The following is a 16,720-nucleotide window of genomic DNA, read 5'->3' on the forward strand; positions in this document are numbered from 1 at the left end:
AGGGTATATTGACTGGTGATGCAGATTTCACATTCACAGTATATCGGTTTCTGCCAGCTACCTGAGCGGGTCTCTGACAAGGCAGAGATACCGGAGACTCCTCACTATCTTATCCCTATCCTCCCCATTCTACACTAAAACATCAAAGATAATGACAGTAAACCATCTACTGTACTTCCTTAGACATCCAGGGAAGCATTAGTTAGAATTGATTTTTTTTTCCCAAGTTTATAAATCTGGTAGTGTCCAACAGCTCGGTGCATCTTATAGTCCAAAAATTATGGTATGTTATGCTATCCAAGAGTGTAAAATAAAATAAAAAAAAACCCTTACAGTGCGTATGTCAAAATAATTTATACTCATGTGAAATATCACAGATGTCAAAATCCTTACATTGCATTTGGGGCATGCAATTGTGCTCCATGATTTACCCTATATTGTGGAAATTCAACATTTTATTTATTTTATTATTTTTTCAGGCAATTATTCTCAATATCGGGCACAAAACCTCTTTATTTCAAACTAGCAACACTCAAGCAAGTTATCCCTTATTCATAGGATGGAGGATAACTTGCTGATCACTGGGGGTCTGACCACGGAGGCCTTCAGGGATCCCGAGAACGAGGCTCTGGAGCCTCAACCTGAATGGAGCAGCCTCTGCTGGATTCGTTGTCTATGCGACTGCCAAGTGCAGCTCTCAATGATAGACCATAAATGGTGCGAGATCAAGCATGTGAACTTGCATTCAAGATGGAGCTCCCGAATTCTGTTCTTGGGCCTCCAGAGCCCTGATCTCAGGATCCTTGGGGTCCCTGTGGTCAGACCCCAAGCAGTCAGCAAGTTATCACCTATCCAAGGGATTGGGAATACCTTTAATTTTTGGGAAATAACCCTTAAAAAGTTTACTTGGAGTAAGTGCTACAATTTTATTTACCTTGTTAAGTGTATTTAGGGCTGTAGTAGCAGCTAATAAGGCTGGTTCAGCTTTCATCAGGTCATCCTCACAATCCTTCTGCTTCACAGACACCTCTGATTGTATTGATGCCACCTAAAAGTCAAAAACGTGAAATATTCCCCCATCGTAAGGCATACAACAGCTAGCAGACTTTAAAAAAAAATATTAAAATATTATTTTTATGCTTTGATTACATATTTCTGAAACAAGATATTCTGGATTTTCAGAGTTCTCTTGTGTTTTGCTCCGCTTGCTCTAGTTTGCACATGGATAAGTCAACACTAATCACCCTGTTGCTATTGCAATTTTAGTTAGTACAAGCTCAATTTAAAAAAAAAATGTAAAAAACGCTAAGTAATTTAAATTTTCTGATGACAGCAAGTGGATGGCTCACTAAAACCTATGTGGCTCTTAAATAGGAATGTCAGATATGTACGAAAGAAGCTAAATCCTTCAGAATAGTGGAGTGAATATAATTATTGTATTTCTCACATCCTTAATAGAACCTACACATTAACATGAGCTCCTATTGTCCCATCAAATCAGTCTAAGAGCTGAAAGGTGAGAAAATACAGAGCAAGGTGAAGTGGTAATCGTGTTGGAAAAATACTGCTACATGCCCTACGATCACAATTCTTTACTCATCTTGTTCCCTGGAGAGAGGCTTGTTGAAAATGGCTTGTCTACAAAAGGTGTTCTTTGTGCCGAGTGTTCCTTGGCATATCTAAATGACTGCATTACGCTGACCTTTTGCTCCTCTGCATCAGCAATGGTCTTTTCCTGGCTCACTTTCTCTGTCTGAAGCCCTATTTTAGCTATTAAAGCTTCAGCATCTTGGTTTCTCTGTTTCAATTCCGCCTCTTGTGAAGCAAGTTTGGCTTTTAGATCTTCTACCTGCAGGAAAAAAAAAGAAAATATTTTTAGAGTTTTGTAACATCAGGTCACTGTCTATATTATAGATTTACAATTTTTTTTAATAGTATCAAAATTGAAAAAAATATAAAACTTACTGTCTAAAGAAAAAAAAACCTGCCTTTTTATATCATATAATTCATTATCAGGATCTGAACTTACCCGATAATCTTTCCTACTTGCTGTCCCTTACAAGACATAGCAGAAAGGTATAAAGACTTGATGCAATACTGTATACAGTGGCTTACTAAAATATTCACCCCCCCCTTGGCTTTTTACCTATTTTGTTACATTATAACATGTGTTTCAATATTTTTGTAATCTGATTTGTGTGTGATGCATCAGCACTAAATTGTCAAATTTGGTGAAGTGAAGTGAGAAAAATATAGGCATAAATTACATTTATGGGATCAAATAACTAAAAATTGACATGTACATATGTATTCACCCCCCCCTAAAGTCTGTACTTTGTAGAGCCTCCTTTTTCTGCAATTACAGCTGCTAGTCGCTTTGGATAAGTCTCTGAGCTTTCCACATCTTGCCACTGGGATTTTTGCTCATTCCTCAAGGCAAAACTGCTCCAGCTCCTTCAAGTTAGATGGTTTATTCTGGTGAACAGCAATCTTCAAGTCTGACCACAGATCCTCAATTGGATTAAGGTCTGGGCTTTGACTAGGCCACTCCAAAATATTTACATGTTTCCCCTTAAACCACTTGACTGTTACTTTAGCAGTATGATTTGGGTCATTGTCTTGTTGGAAGCTGAACCTCCGTCCGAATCTCAAATCACCGACAGACTTGAAACCGGTTTTGCTCAAGAATATTCCTGTATTTCTGACCAAACTCTGATGAAAATTTTTCTCATATGTGAAAAAAACTAACATCTGAATGAAGACTTATAGCTAGAGATGAGCGTTGTTCTACTCGAACTGTTCGCCAATCTCAAATTCGAGCTGTTTTGGGCGGTGTTCGAGCCGTTCGGCGAACACGAACAATTTGAGAAAAATTCGGCTGTTCGAGGTTATGTTCGATAACTGTTCGTGCACCAAAATCATAACTGGATTTTTTCTCAGTAATGATGAAAATTAATGTTAATACGCAGTTTGAGTGTACAGCGGGGTGGGGGGAGGGGCAGGGGATGGATCTCTGCAGGAACAATGAAGATCTCCATTTTTTTTTCTCTTTCCCGCATTTGCAGTGGGGAGGTGCAATCTGTCAGCCTATCAGCAGCGCACACACGGAGCGAAGTGCTTTTTTTCACACAAGCAAGGGCATGTGTCATTGGCAGTGTATGTCACATGTCCTTGCCCTATAAGACCAAGCCATTTTCCCCGTCGCCACCATTTTCTCACTGCTGCAGCTGCGTGTTAGACGGCACCGCTGTTGCTGTGTGCGCTATACCTTGTTAATTTCAAGCCAATTTTGGCACAAATCTACAGATAGCTTGGGAGTAGGGAATAGTTGTGATTGCAGTCCTTTTAAGGACTAGGTTACAGCATTTCCTACGACTTTTATCAGGCAGGTCTGTGCTCTTAAATAGATAGATTGTGGGAGTAAAGACTAATTGTAATTGGAGTCCTTTTCAGGACTAGGTTACATCAGTTCCTATCAGTTTTTGCCAGGCAGGTCTGTGCCAGTGCTGTGCAAGTTTTTTTCACAGCATTTGGCTGAATCTAGCAAAGCTAATCCTTTTTGGCCTATTGCAGAGTGTGTTAGTCAGTGGAGTAGCCTATCTGTGTTGCAAGATATACCACCTGTGTATAGAATACCAATTTTTTTACTGCACCTAGTGAAGTAAAATCTTTTGGGCATAGCATCATTCTATTAGTCCATCTATACTGACCTCCATCAGGTTGCAAATTGAATATAATTTTTTTCTGCATCTAGCGCTGAAAAAATATTGGGCTTCTAGCTGTGTGTGGGACTTGTTGTACTAGTCCATCTATACTGACCTCCATCAGGTTGCAAACTGCATATATTTTTTTCTTCATCTACCTCTGAAAAAATATTGGGCTTCTAGCTGTGTGTGGGACTTGTTCTATTAATCCATCTATACAGACCTCCATCAGGTTGCAAACTGAATATATTTTTTTCTGCATCTACCTCTGAAAAAATATTTGGCCTTCTAGCTGTGTGTGGGACTTGTTCTATTAGTCCATCTATACTGACCTCCATAAGGTTGCAAACTGAATATAATTTTTTTCTGCATCTACCTCTGAAAAAATATTTGGCCTTCTAGCTGTGTGTGGGACTTGTTCTATTAGTCCATCTATACTGACCTCCATAAGGTTGCAAACTGAATATAATTTTTTTCTGCATCTACCTCTGAAAAAATATTTGGCCTTCTAGCTGTGTGTGGGACTTGTTCTATTAGTCCATCTATACTGACCTCCATAAGGTTGCAAACTGAATATAATTTTTTTCTGCATCTACCTCTGAAAAAATATTTGGCCTTCTAGCTGTGTGTGGGACTTGTTCTATTAGTCCATCTATACTGACCTCCATCAGGTTGCAAATTGAATATAATTTTTTTCTGCATCTAGCTCTGAAAAAATATTGGGCTTCTAGCTGTGTGTGGGACTTGTTGTACTAGTCCATCTATACTGACCTCCATCAGGTTGCAAACTGCATATATTTTTTTCTTCATCTACCTCTGAAAAAATATTGGGCTTCTAGCTGTGTGTGGGACTTGTTCTATTAATCCATCTATACAGACCTCCATCAGGTTGCAAACTGAATATATTTTTTTCTGCATCTACCTCTGAAAAAATATTGGGCTTCTAGCTGTGTGTGGGACTTGTTCTATTAATCCATCTATACAGACCTCCATCAGGTTGCAAACTGAATATATTTTTTTCTGCATCTACCTCTGAAAAAATATTGGGCTTCTAGCTGTGTGTGGGACTTGTTGTATTAGTCCATCTATACTGACCTCCATAAGGTTGCAAACTGAATATAATTTTTTTCTGCATCTACCTCTGACAAAATATTTGGCCTTCTAGCTGTGTGTGGGACTTGTTCTATTAGTCCATCTATACTGACCTCCATAAGGTTGCAAACTGAATATAATTTTTTCTGCATCTACCTCTGAAAAAATATTTGGCCTTCTAGCTGTGTGTGGGACTTGTTCTATTAGTCCATCTATACTGACCTCCATCAGGTTGCAAATTGAATATAATTTTTTTCTGCATCTAGCTCTGAAAAAATATTGGGCTTCTAGCTGTGTGTGGGACTTGTTGTACTAGTCCATCTATACTGACCTCCATCAGGTTGCAAACTGCATATATTTTTTTCTTCATCTACCTCTGAAAAAATATTGGGCTTCTAGCTGTGTGTGGGACTTGTTCTATTAATCCATCTATACAGACCTCCATCAGGTTGCAAACTGAATATATTTTTTTCTGCATCTACCTCTGAAAAAATATTGGGCTTCTAGCTGTGTGTGGGACTTGTTCTATTAATCCATCTATACAGACCTCCATCAGGTTGCAAACTGAATATATTTTTTTCTGCATCTACCTCTGAAAAAATATTGGGCTTCTAGCTGTGTGTGGGACTTGTTGTTTAGTCCATCTATACTGACCTCCATAAGGTTGCAAACTGAATATAATTTTTTTCTGCATCTACCTCTGACAAAATATTTGGCCTTCTAGCTGTGTGTGGGACTTGTTCTATTAGTCCATCTATACTGACCTCCATAAGGTTGCAAACTGAATATAATTTTTTTCTGCATCTACCTCTGAAAAAATATTTGGCCTTCTAGCTGTGTGTGGGACTTGTTCTATTAGTCCATCTATACTGACCTCCATAAGGTTGCAAACTGAATATAATTTTTTTCTGCATCTACCTCTGAAAAAATATTGGGTTTCTAGCTGTGTGTGGGACTTGTTGTACTAGTCAATCTATACTGACCTCCATCTGGTTGCAAACTGCATATATTTTTTTCTTCATCTACCTCTGAAAAAATATTGGGCTTCTAGCTGTGTGTGGGACTTGTTCTATTAATCCATCTATACAGACCTCCATCAGGTTGCAAACTGAATATATTTTTTTCTGCATCTACCTCTGAAAAAATATTTGGCCTTCTAGCTGTGTGTGGGACTTGTTCTATTAGTCCATCTATACTGACCTCCATAAGGTTGCAAACTGAATATAATTTTTTTCTGCATCTACCTCTGAAAAAATATTTGGCCTTCTAGCTGTGTGTGGGACTTGTTGTATTAGTCCATCTATACTGACCTCCATAAGGTTGCAAACTGAATATAATTTTTTTCTGCATCTACCTCTGAAAAAATATTTGGCCTTCTAGCTGTGTGTGGGACTTGTTCTATTAGTCCATCTATACTGACCTCCATAAGGTTGCAAACTGAATATAATTTTTTTCTGCATCTACATCTGAAAAAATATTTGGCCTTCTAGCTGTGTGTGGGACTTGTTCTATTAGTCCATCTATACTGACCTCCATCAGGTTGCAAATTGAATATATTTTTTTTCTGCATCTAGCTCTGAAAAAATATTGGGCTTCTAGCTGTGTGTGGGACTTGTTGTACTAGTCCATCTATACTGACCTCCATCAGGTTGCAAACTGCATATATTTTTTTCTTCATCTACCTCTGAAAAAATATTAGGCTTCTAGCTGTGTGTGGGACTTGTTCTATTAATCCATCTATACAGACCTCCATCAGGTTGCAAACTGAATATATTTTTTTCTGCATCTACCTCTGAAAAAATATTGGGCTTCTAGCTGTGTGTGGGACTTGTTCTATTAATCCATCTATACAGACCTCCATCAGGTTGCAAACTGAATATATTTTTTTCTGCATCTACCTCTGAAAAAATATTGGGCTTCTAGCTGTGTGTGGGACTTGTTGTATTAGTCCATCTATACTGACCTCCATAAGGTTGCAAACTGAATATAATTTTTTTCTGCATCTACCTCTGACAAAATATTTGGCCTTCTAGCTGTGTGTGGGACTTGTTCTATTAGTCCATCTATACTGACCTCCATAAGGTTGCAAACTGAATATAATTTTTTCTGCATCTACCTCTGAAAAAATATTTGGCCTTCTAGCTGTGTGTGGGACTTGTTCTATTAGTCCATCTATACTGACCTCCATCAGGTTGCAAATTGAATATAATTTTTTTCTGCATCTAGCTCTGAAAAAATATTGGGCTTCTAGCTGTGTGTGGGACTTGTTGTACTAGTCCATCTATACTGACCTCCATCAGGTTGCAAACTGCATATATTTTTTTCTTCATCTACCTCTGAAAAAATATTGGGCTTCTAGCTGTGTGTGGGACTTGTTCTATTAATCCATCTATACAGACCTCCATCAGGTTGCAAACTGAATATATTTTTTTCTGCATCTACCTCTGAAAAAATATTGGGCTTCTAGCTGTGTGTGGGACTTGTTCTATTAATCCATCTATACAGACCTCCATCAGGTTGCAAACTGAATATATTTTTTTCTGCATCTACCTCTGAAAAAATATTGGGCTTCTAGCTGTGTGTGGGACTTGTTGTTTAGTCCATCTATACTGACCTCCATAAGGTTGCAAACTGAATATAATTTTTTTCTGCATCTACCTCTGACAAAATATTTGGCCTTCTAGCTGTGTGTGGGACTTGTTCTATTAGTCCATCTATACTGACCTCCATAAGGTTGCAAACTGAATATAATTTTTTTCTGCATCTACCTCTGAAAAAATATTTGGCCTTCTAGCTGTGTGTGGGACTTGTTCTATTAGTCCATCTATACTGACCTCCATAAGGTTGCAAACTGAATATAATTTGTTTCTGCATCTACCTCTGAAAAAATATTGGGTTTCTAGCTGTGTGTGGGACTTGTTGTACTAGTCAATCTATACTGACCTCCATCAGGTTGCAAACTGCATATATTTTTTTCTTCATCTACCTCTGAAAAAATATTGGGCTTCTAGCTGTGTGTGGGACTTGTTCTATTAATCCATCTATACAGACCTCCATCAGGTTGCAAACTGAATATATTTTTTTCTGCATCTACCTCTGAAAAAATATTTGGCCTTCTAGCTGTGTGTGGGACTTGTTCTATTAGTCCATCTATACTGACCTCCATAAGGTTGCAAACTGAATATAATTTTTTTCTGCATCTACCTCTGAAAAAATATTTGGCCTTCTAGCTGTGTGTGGGACTTGTTCTATTAGTCCATCTATACTGACCTCCATAAGGTTGCAAACTGAATATAATTTTTTTCTGCATCTACCTCTGAAAAAATATTTGGCCTTCTAGCTGTGTGTGGGACTTGTTCTATTAGTCCATCTATACTGACCTCCATAAGGTTGCAAACTGAATATAATTTTTTTCTGCATCTACCTCTGAAAAAATATTTGGCCTTCTAGCTGTGTGTGGGACTTGTTCTATTAGTCCATCTATACTGACCTCCATCAGGTTGCAAATTGAATATAATTTTTTTCTGCATCTAGCTCTGAAAAAATATTGGGCTTCTAGCTGTGTGTGGGACTTGTTGTACTAGTCCATCTATACTGACCTCCATCAGGTTGCAAACTGCATATATTTTTTTCTTCATCTACCTCTGAAAAAATATTAGGCTTCTAGCTGTGTGTGGGACTTGTTCTATTAATCCATCTATACAGACCTCCATCAGGTTGCAAACTGAATATATTTTTTTCTGCATCTACCTCTGAAAAAATATTGGGCTTCTAGCTGTGTGTGGGACTTGTTCTATTAATCCATCTATACAGACCTCCATCAGGTTGCAAACTGAATATATTTTTTTCTGCATCTACCTCTGAAAAAATATTGGGCTTCTAGCTGTGTGTGGGACTTGTTGTATTAGTCCATCTATACTGACCTCCATAAGGTTGCAAACTGAATATAATTTTTTTCTGCATCTACCTCTGACAAAATATTTGGCCTTCTAGCTGTGTGTGGGACTTGTTCTATTAGTCCATCTATACTGACCTCCATAAGGTTGCAAACTGAATATAATTTTTTTCTGCATCTACCTCTGAAAAAATATTTGGCCTTCTAGCTGTGTGTGGGACTTGTTCTATTAGTCCATCTATACTGACCTCCATAAGGTTGCAAACTGAATATAATTTTTTTCTGCATCTACCTCTGAAAAAATATTGGGCTTCTAGCTCTGTGTGGGACTTGTTCTATTAATCCATCTATACAGACCTCCATCAGGTTGCAAACTGAATATATTTTTTTCTGCATCTACCTCTGAAAAAATATTGGGCTTCTAGCTGTGTGTGGGACTTGTTCTATTAATCAATTTATACAGACCTCCATCAGGTTGCAAACTGAATATATATTTTTCTGCATCTACCTCTGAAAAAATATTGGGCTTCTAGCTGTGTGTGGGACTTGTTGTATTAGTCCATCTATACTGATCTCCATAAGGTTGCAAACTGAATATAATTTTTTTCTGCATCTACCTCTGAAAAAATATTTGGCCTTCTAGCTGTGTGTGGGACTTGTTGTATTAGTCCATCTATACTGACCTCCATAAGGTTGCAAACTGAATATAATTTTTTTCTGCATCTACCTCTGAAAAAATATTTGGCCTTCTAGCTGTGTGTGGGACTTGTTCTATTAGTCCATCTATACAGACCTCCATCAGGTTGCAAATTGAATATAATTTTTTTATGCATCTAACCCAGCCAATAGTTTTGGCCTAATACCACAGTTTGGCCACTCAGCTCTGCTCGGTTACCATCCATTGTTTTTTTGTGCAAACAACTCCAGAGTTGTGAATTAGTTAACCACCAAAATGAGTGGAAAAAGGCCTGCTGCTGGTGGAAAGGGGAACAGGCGTGTTGGGAAGGGGAAAAAAGGTTGTGTCCGTGGGGTAGGTGTTAAAGCAACAGTAACATCTGCAGAAGAAAGACCATCTTCCAGCCAAACTAAAATGTCTACTTCTTTTAGCGGACAATGTGATAAGATCCCTTTCTTACGGCCACGCCAATCGCTACAAATTCCAGATGAGGCACAAAAACAGCAGGTGCTTCAACGGATATCAAGTGCTCCTTTAAGTGGGCTCTCCTCCACATCAACTTCAACATCACAAATACTCCAGTCCTCAAAGGTGTCACCCCAATCGCACTTGCTTCCTCACAGCTCCCAAATCTCCAGCTGCCCGTCTGAGTATGAGGTAGAACAGATGGTTGAGTCTGCAGAGCTGTTTACTCATACTATAGCCTGGGAATCAGAGGTCTACTCCAGCGCTTCTGTGAATCCAGACGAGGAAATGATCTGCACTGATGCCCAGAATCTTTATGAGTCAGATCCAGGACCAGACGCAGAAGGTTCTGACCATAATGTAGACCCTCATTCCCAAACTGTAACTCCTGTTGGTGGAGACAATGAGGAAGACGATGATAAGACTCAAATACCTGATTGGAGCGACAACTTTAGTTTTTTGTCAGGGCAGGAACAGGTTGGCTCTGAGGACGACGGGTGTGATAACGCACAGGGTGATGATGATGAGGTTGGAGATCCCACTTACTGTCAACCCACAGTCAGCCAAGAGATGAGGTCAGCAGAGGAGGTGGAGGAAGATGCTAGTGACGACGAGGTCAGGTTGCGCCTTCCTGGACAGAGACGTAGTACTGGAAGCACATCAACAACTGCATCCTCAAACACAACTCTGCCTCTCACCACAAGTCGTGGTGGCTCTTCAGGTCGCATGGGTGCTAAGCCTTGCATAGCCTGGGCATTTTTTCAGATCGATAAAGATGACCCAACTCGTGTTATCTGTAACATTTGTCAGCAAAAGCTAAGTAGAGGCCAAAAAATACATAGTTTGAGTACTTCATGCATGATCCGGCACATGGACATGAAGCATAAGTTGCAGTGGGAAGCTCAGTGTGCTACAATGCGGCCTAGCCGGCCGGGCCAACCACCGTCTGCCATATCTTGTGCATCCGCGGCCTCTTCATCCTCTGTGACTGGGGGGACAGCAGTCACACCTGTTTTGGGGCGCAGACCTGCCACCTCTTTACCCGCAACAGCCAGCGTGATTGGCAGGTCATCATTTTCTTTGGAGGTGGTAACACCAGCTGGTGTTGAGCGCTGTCCGACATCGATAGCACCACCTTTGGATCAAGGCAACCTAACATGTCCGCCTGCATCTTCCTCACAGACCGGCAGTTTGCCGGGGACACCCTTATCAACCCCGTCTAAGCACAATAGCCAGCCCTCGGTCCCTCAGATGTGGACAAGTAAAAGACCATTTCCTCCTAGCCATGAGAAAGCTAAGAGGTTGAATTTCACCATCTGCAAGCTCTTGGCTACAGAAATGCTGCCTTTCCGCCTGGTGGACACAGAGGATTTTCGAGACCTTATGTCCGTCGCAGTGCCCCAGTACCAGATGCCCAGTCGGCCCTACTTCTCAAAGAAAGGTGTGCCTGCGCTCCACCAGCATGTCGCACACAACATCACCGCTTCTTTGAGAAACTCTGTGTGTGACAGGGTGCATTTCACCACAGACACTTGGACGAGTAGGCATGGACAGGGGCGTTACATGTCGCTGACTGGGCACTGGGTAACTATGGTGACAGCAGGACAAGGGGCTGCTGTCCAAGTCTTGCCGTCCCCACGAGTTGTGCGTCAATCCTCTTTATGTCAAAGTTCCTCCACTGCTTCTGCCTCCTCAACCTCCTCTCGGTCCTCCACCTGCACCCAAAGCCTGTCTGGTCATGCCACAAGCTTTCTAACTGCGCAGAAGGGATCCTGCACACCTCCTTACTATGCTGGCAGTAGGGCTCAAAGTCATCAGGCGGTTTTTACACTGAAATGTCTGGGAAATGTGAGTCACACAGCTGAGGAGTTGTGGTCAGCTCTGGAGAACCAATTTCATGAATGGTTGTCTCCACTGGACCTGAAACCAGGGAAGGCCGTGTGCGACAATGCTGCAAACCTGGGTGCGGCCCTTCGCCGGGGCAATGTCACACACGTGCCTTGTATGGCTCACGTGTTGAACCTGGTTGTCCAGCAATTTTTAGCCCACTATCCCAGACTAGATGGCCTTCTGCAGAGGGCACGGTCGCTGTGTGCTCACTTCCAGTGTTTGCATCCCGCAGCTCAGCGACTTATATCTCTACAGAAGTCGTTGGGCCTGCCACTTCACCGGCTAAAATGCGATGTGCCTACCCGGTGGAATTCAACTCTGCACATGTTGCAGCGACTGTGGCAGCACCGACAAGCCCTGGTGCAATACGTTCTGACGTATAGCCTGGGCCAACGAGATTCAGAGGTGGGGCAAATCACGCTGGAGGAGTGGTCTCAGATCAGGGACCTATGCACCCTTCTGCACAGTTTTGAAATGGCGACGAAGATGTTTAGTGCTGACGATGCCATTATCAGCATGACTATTCCGGTGATTTACATGCTGGAGCACATGTTAAACAGAATTCGGAGTCAGGTGGTGGCACAAGAGGAGGTGGAGGAAGTAGAGGAGGAGGAGTTGTATGCGGAAGGGCTAACATCTGCAAGGTCCAGACGGTCGGCAGCACCAAGGCGGCAGGCATGTGAGGGTGGGGGAGATGGTTTTACCAGGGCGCATGGTAGCAGCCAAACTAGTGAGGAAGGTGCAGGAGCCCAGGAGGAAGTGGAGGACGAACTGATGGAAGACTCATCAGATGAGGGAGACCTTGATCACATTTCTGTTGTGCGAGGTTGGGGGGAGAGGACAGAGGAAGGAAGCATGATTGTTACCTCGCCACCAACACAACAGGGACTTGGTGCTCCTGGATGCGCAACACACATGAGTGCCTTCTTGCTGCACTACCTGTAACATGACCCTCGAATTGTGAGAATTAGAAATAATCCTGACTACTGGGTTGCCACACTGTTAGATCCCTGGTACAAAAGTAAATTTGCAGAAATTATTCCTGCCATAGAAAGGGATGCACGCATGCAGGAGTATCAGCAGAGACTGTTGCAGAATCTTACATGTGCTTTTCCACAAAATACCAGTGGTGCACGTAGTGAATCTCACAGTTCCAACTTGCCAACCGTAGGACCGTCAAGTGTTCAGCACTCAAACCGTAACAGAACCACAGTATCTGCTGGTAACATCAATTTTGCGGAATCATTTCACCACTTTTTTAGCCCATCCTTTGCAAGGCCACAGGAGACAAGAAGTCTGACACATAGTCAACGCCTAGAGACGATGGTACAGGAGTATCTCCAAGTAAACATTGAAGCCACGACTGTGTCACTGGACCCTTGCTCTTTTTGGGCTTCCAATCTGGATAAATGGCCGGAGCTAGCCACTTACGCCTTGGAGATCTTGTCATGCCCCGCAGCCAGCGTTCTGTCTGAATGTGTGTTCAGCGCTGCTGGTGGTGTGCTGACAGATAAGCGCACGCGGCTCTCCACTGATAATGTAGACAGACTCACGTTCATAAAGATGAACAAATCATGGATCCGAAACGACTTTTCTACCCCTGTGTCATCCTGGGGAGAGTAAAAGCTTGATGATTGGTTAAAATCACCCTACCAACCGTTTTAAGCTTTCAAATTACTAATCATGTTTATCTGTATCTTGGTTGGAAAATAATTTGGGCTTTGTAGCAGTGTGCAGCACTGATTCTATTAGGCCATCTATAATAAGCTCCATCAGATTTAAAATTACTAATCAAGTTTATCTGTATCTTGACTGGAAAATAATTTGGGCTTTGTAGCAGTGTGCAGCACTGATCCTATTAGGCCATCTATACTAAAGCTTCACCAGATTTAAAATTAATAATAATTTTTAGCTGCATCTTGCCCGGAAAATAATTTTGGGGCTCCGAGATGCGCAAGACACATAAGTGCCTTCTTGCTGCACTACCTGCAGCATGACCCTCATATTGTCAGAATTCGAAGTAATCATGACTACTGGGTTGCCACACTCTTAGATCCCCCAAACTTTTCGATCAACCTTTTCATTTTAATAAAGACCAAAAAAATGGTCATTTTTGAAATTATAAGCATTAGCAGGTTATTAGAAACTGAAATCAAACAGTTTTCAACTCAAAACTTTATTCTAGGTGATGTTACATTTTCACATAGGACCCCTTGTTCGAAAGGAGCTTCTGAACTCTCTCGTCCATTGAATTTGTCAGGTTTTGGATGGTTTCTGCTTCAATTGTTTTGCATGAGGACAGAATACCCTCCCAGAGCTGTTGCTTAGATGTGAACTGCCTCCCGCCATCATAGACACTCCTTTTAATGATGCTCCAAAGGTTCTGAATGGGGTAGAGGTCAGGGGAGCATGGGGGTCACACCATAAGTTTGTCCCCTTTTATGCCCATATCAGCCAGAGATGCAGATGTTTTATGTGCAGCATGAGATGGTGCATTAACATGCAGAAAAATGATCTTGCTGTGAAATACACGGTTCTTCTTCTTGAACCATGGCAGGAAGTGCTGTTTGAGAAAATCCACATACATTATGGAGTTCATCTTTAGCGCCTTCAGGGATCCTAAAGGGGCCGACAATCTCTCTCCCCATGATTCCAGCCCAAAACATTACTCCACCTCCTCCTTGTTGGCGCTGTAGCCGTGTTTGCGTGGGGTGTCCATCAACCAGCCATCCTCCACTCCATCCATCTGGACCATCGAGCGCTGCACGGCACTCATCCGTGAACAAAACAGTTTTGAAATCAGTCTTCATGTAATGTTTGGCCCACTGGAGCCGTTTCTGCTTGTGTGAAGTGGATAGAGGAGGTCGACAGGATGGCGTATGCACAGCTGCAAACCTCTGAAGGACCCTGCATCTTGTTGTTCGGGGGACGTTGGAGGCACAAGCAGCTTCAAAAACTTGTCTGCTGCTATGACAAGGCTTTTTTGCCGCTGCTCTTTCAACCTGACGTAATTGCCTGTAGGAAAGAGTCCTCAATTTGCCCTTATCAGCACGCACACGTGTGTACTGTGAATCAGCTACATACTTCTTGATTGCCAAGACACTTCATCCTGATCATCGCACAATGTTGATTGTAGTCATGCCTTGACCTAAACACTCCACAATTTGTTGCTTCTCAGCAGCCGACACATCCTTTTTCTTTCCCATTTTGGCAGAAAATGTAGGCTGCTTAATAATGTGAGAGAGCCTTCTTAAGTAGTCTTGCCTTTCATTGGACACACCTGCCAAACTAATTAGCACAGGTGTCTGCAATTGCTTACAGTGATATAAAGAGCCCTGACACACATCACCATCAATGAGTTTAACTGACAAACAAACAAATTCTTCCCTTATCACTCCTAAACACTTTTTGCATAATAATTTGGAACGCAGTGTACATGTGCTTTTCCACAAAACACCAGTGGTTCACGTAGTGAATCTTACAGTTCTAACTTGCCAACCGTGGTCTGTATGGAGTTGTTCAATAAAGGGCCCAAAATTAAGATAACATAGATGGGAGAGGTCTCTATGAATAGGAATTCCTAAGTATTTGATACCCTGTGAGGGCCAGGCAAAGGGAAAGTTGGACTGGATGGAATCCTATATGGATTTGGGGAGGGAGACATCGAGGGCCTCAGACTTCGCTGCATTGATTTTAAAATTTGACCATGTAACAAAGTGATCTATTTCAGCCATAACAGCATGGATGGATATATGTGATTGAGTGATATATACTAGGACATCATCAGCAAATAGAGAGCACTTGTACTCGGTGCCTCCCACCTCAATCCACCTAATATTGGGGTTATGGCGAATTGATGAGAGCAGGTGCTCCGTCACTAGGATGTATAAGAGAGGGGACAGAGGACATCCCTGCCTTGTCCCATTGGTGATTGTGAAAGGTGATGAAAATGTTCTGACGCACCCCCTGGGCCTTGGGACACCCGGAGCCGGACCCTTTTTGGCGGATGCTGGTGGTTGTAGTCTTCGTGGCGGCGACCCGGTTCCGTGGCTCAGGGTGGTCAAACCAGTGGCGGAACTATTTATGTGGTTTTGATGTTTAAATGTCCGACTACGCCACCCGTGGATTGCGGTCAGAGTGAACCGCCGCTACAGGGCAGACCGCTGAGGCTGGTGTTGTGGGTGCAGCAGAGCGTAGCATAACTCCCCACGGGAGGAGTATAGCCTCAGGGCAGTGTATGCGGAGGATGGGGGTGATGGTGCAGGGCAGTAACGACACGGAGTCAGTGATGCAGTTCAGGGCCTTTACTCACAGTTCTAATTATCCAGACCACGTCTGCAGGTAACGGCTGCCCACGTCGTACTGTGCTCACCAGGTGAGGGGCTCAGACAACTCCCAGATAACTTTGGAGCGCTTCACAGGACCCCCTTTGTGTGTCCTTTGTCTGGCCTTTCTTACCAACACTTCTGTCCGGCTGCCTCGGGCCTCCTCTTGGTAAACTTGGCGCCAGTTTCCCTGACCCTATGTGGTGCCTTCCTAGCGGGTGTAGCGAGGGGCTGCGCCACATAAAATGTCAGAGCCTCCGGTTTCTAGCTGAGGGTCGTTTCCTGCCTCCACTAGTTCGGGGACCGGTCTCCCCCTTTGGCCTGACCCCTCCACGCAGGTGGATTCGGGCGTGCGGTGGCGACTCGCCCGTCCGCACCCCTGGGATCCCTTCATTCCTCGTTCCTGGAGCCTTCTCCGCTCCTCTTCCTTCCTTCTCCCTCTTGCAGGACTGGGCCTCTGTTACTAGGCCCGCCTCCGGAGCAGAGCTCATGCAGAGCCCCTGCTCCCTGCCACTTCTGCTCAGACTTCTCTGCACTGAACTAAGATGGTGCCCACCTTTTATACTCCCTTCTCAATGCACCCAGGAACTGCTTCCTCCCTGCTCCTGCACTACAGGGTTCCTCTTCCTCAGTGTTCCCTCCCCCCACTCCAGCCAGGGACAGGGACTGTCGT

At 42.8% G+C, this 16,720-nt stretch overlaps 1 protein-coding gene and 1 long non-coding RNA gene across 2 annotated transcripts in view; one reads left to right on the plus strand and one right to left on the minus strand.

The window, feature by feature from the left end:
• DNAH11 (dynein axonemal heavy chain 11) overlaps positions 1-16,720 on the minus strand; it is a 481,578-nt gene that overhangs the window by 119,675 nt on the left and 345,183 nt on the right. The window contains exons 58-59 of the mRNA XM_073677778.1: positions 1,703-1,849; positions 935-1,048 (exon numbers count right to left, since the gene is read on the minus strand). Of these exons, the coding sequence (XP_073533879.1) occupies positions 935-1,048; positions 1,703-1,849 (261 nt within the window). The remainder of the gene's footprint in view (positions 1-934; positions 1,049-1,702; positions 1,850-16,720) is intronic.
• LOC141265116 (uncharacterized) overlaps positions 1-16,720 on the plus strand; it is a 213,289-nt gene that overhangs the window by 116,605 nt on the left and 79,964 nt on the right. The gene's annotated exons all lie outside the window — the stretch shown is intronic.

Source organism: Phyllobates terribilis, unplaced genomic scaffold (genome assembly GCF_046119375.1).
Source record: "Phyllobates terribilis strain yellow unplaced genomic scaffold, ASM4611937v1 Scaffold_4__5_contigs__length_816908805, whole genome shotgun sequence".
Classification (NCBI taxonomy): domain Eukaryota; kingdom Metazoa; phylum Chordata; class Amphibia; order Anura; family Dendrobatidae; genus Phyllobates; species Phyllobates terribilis.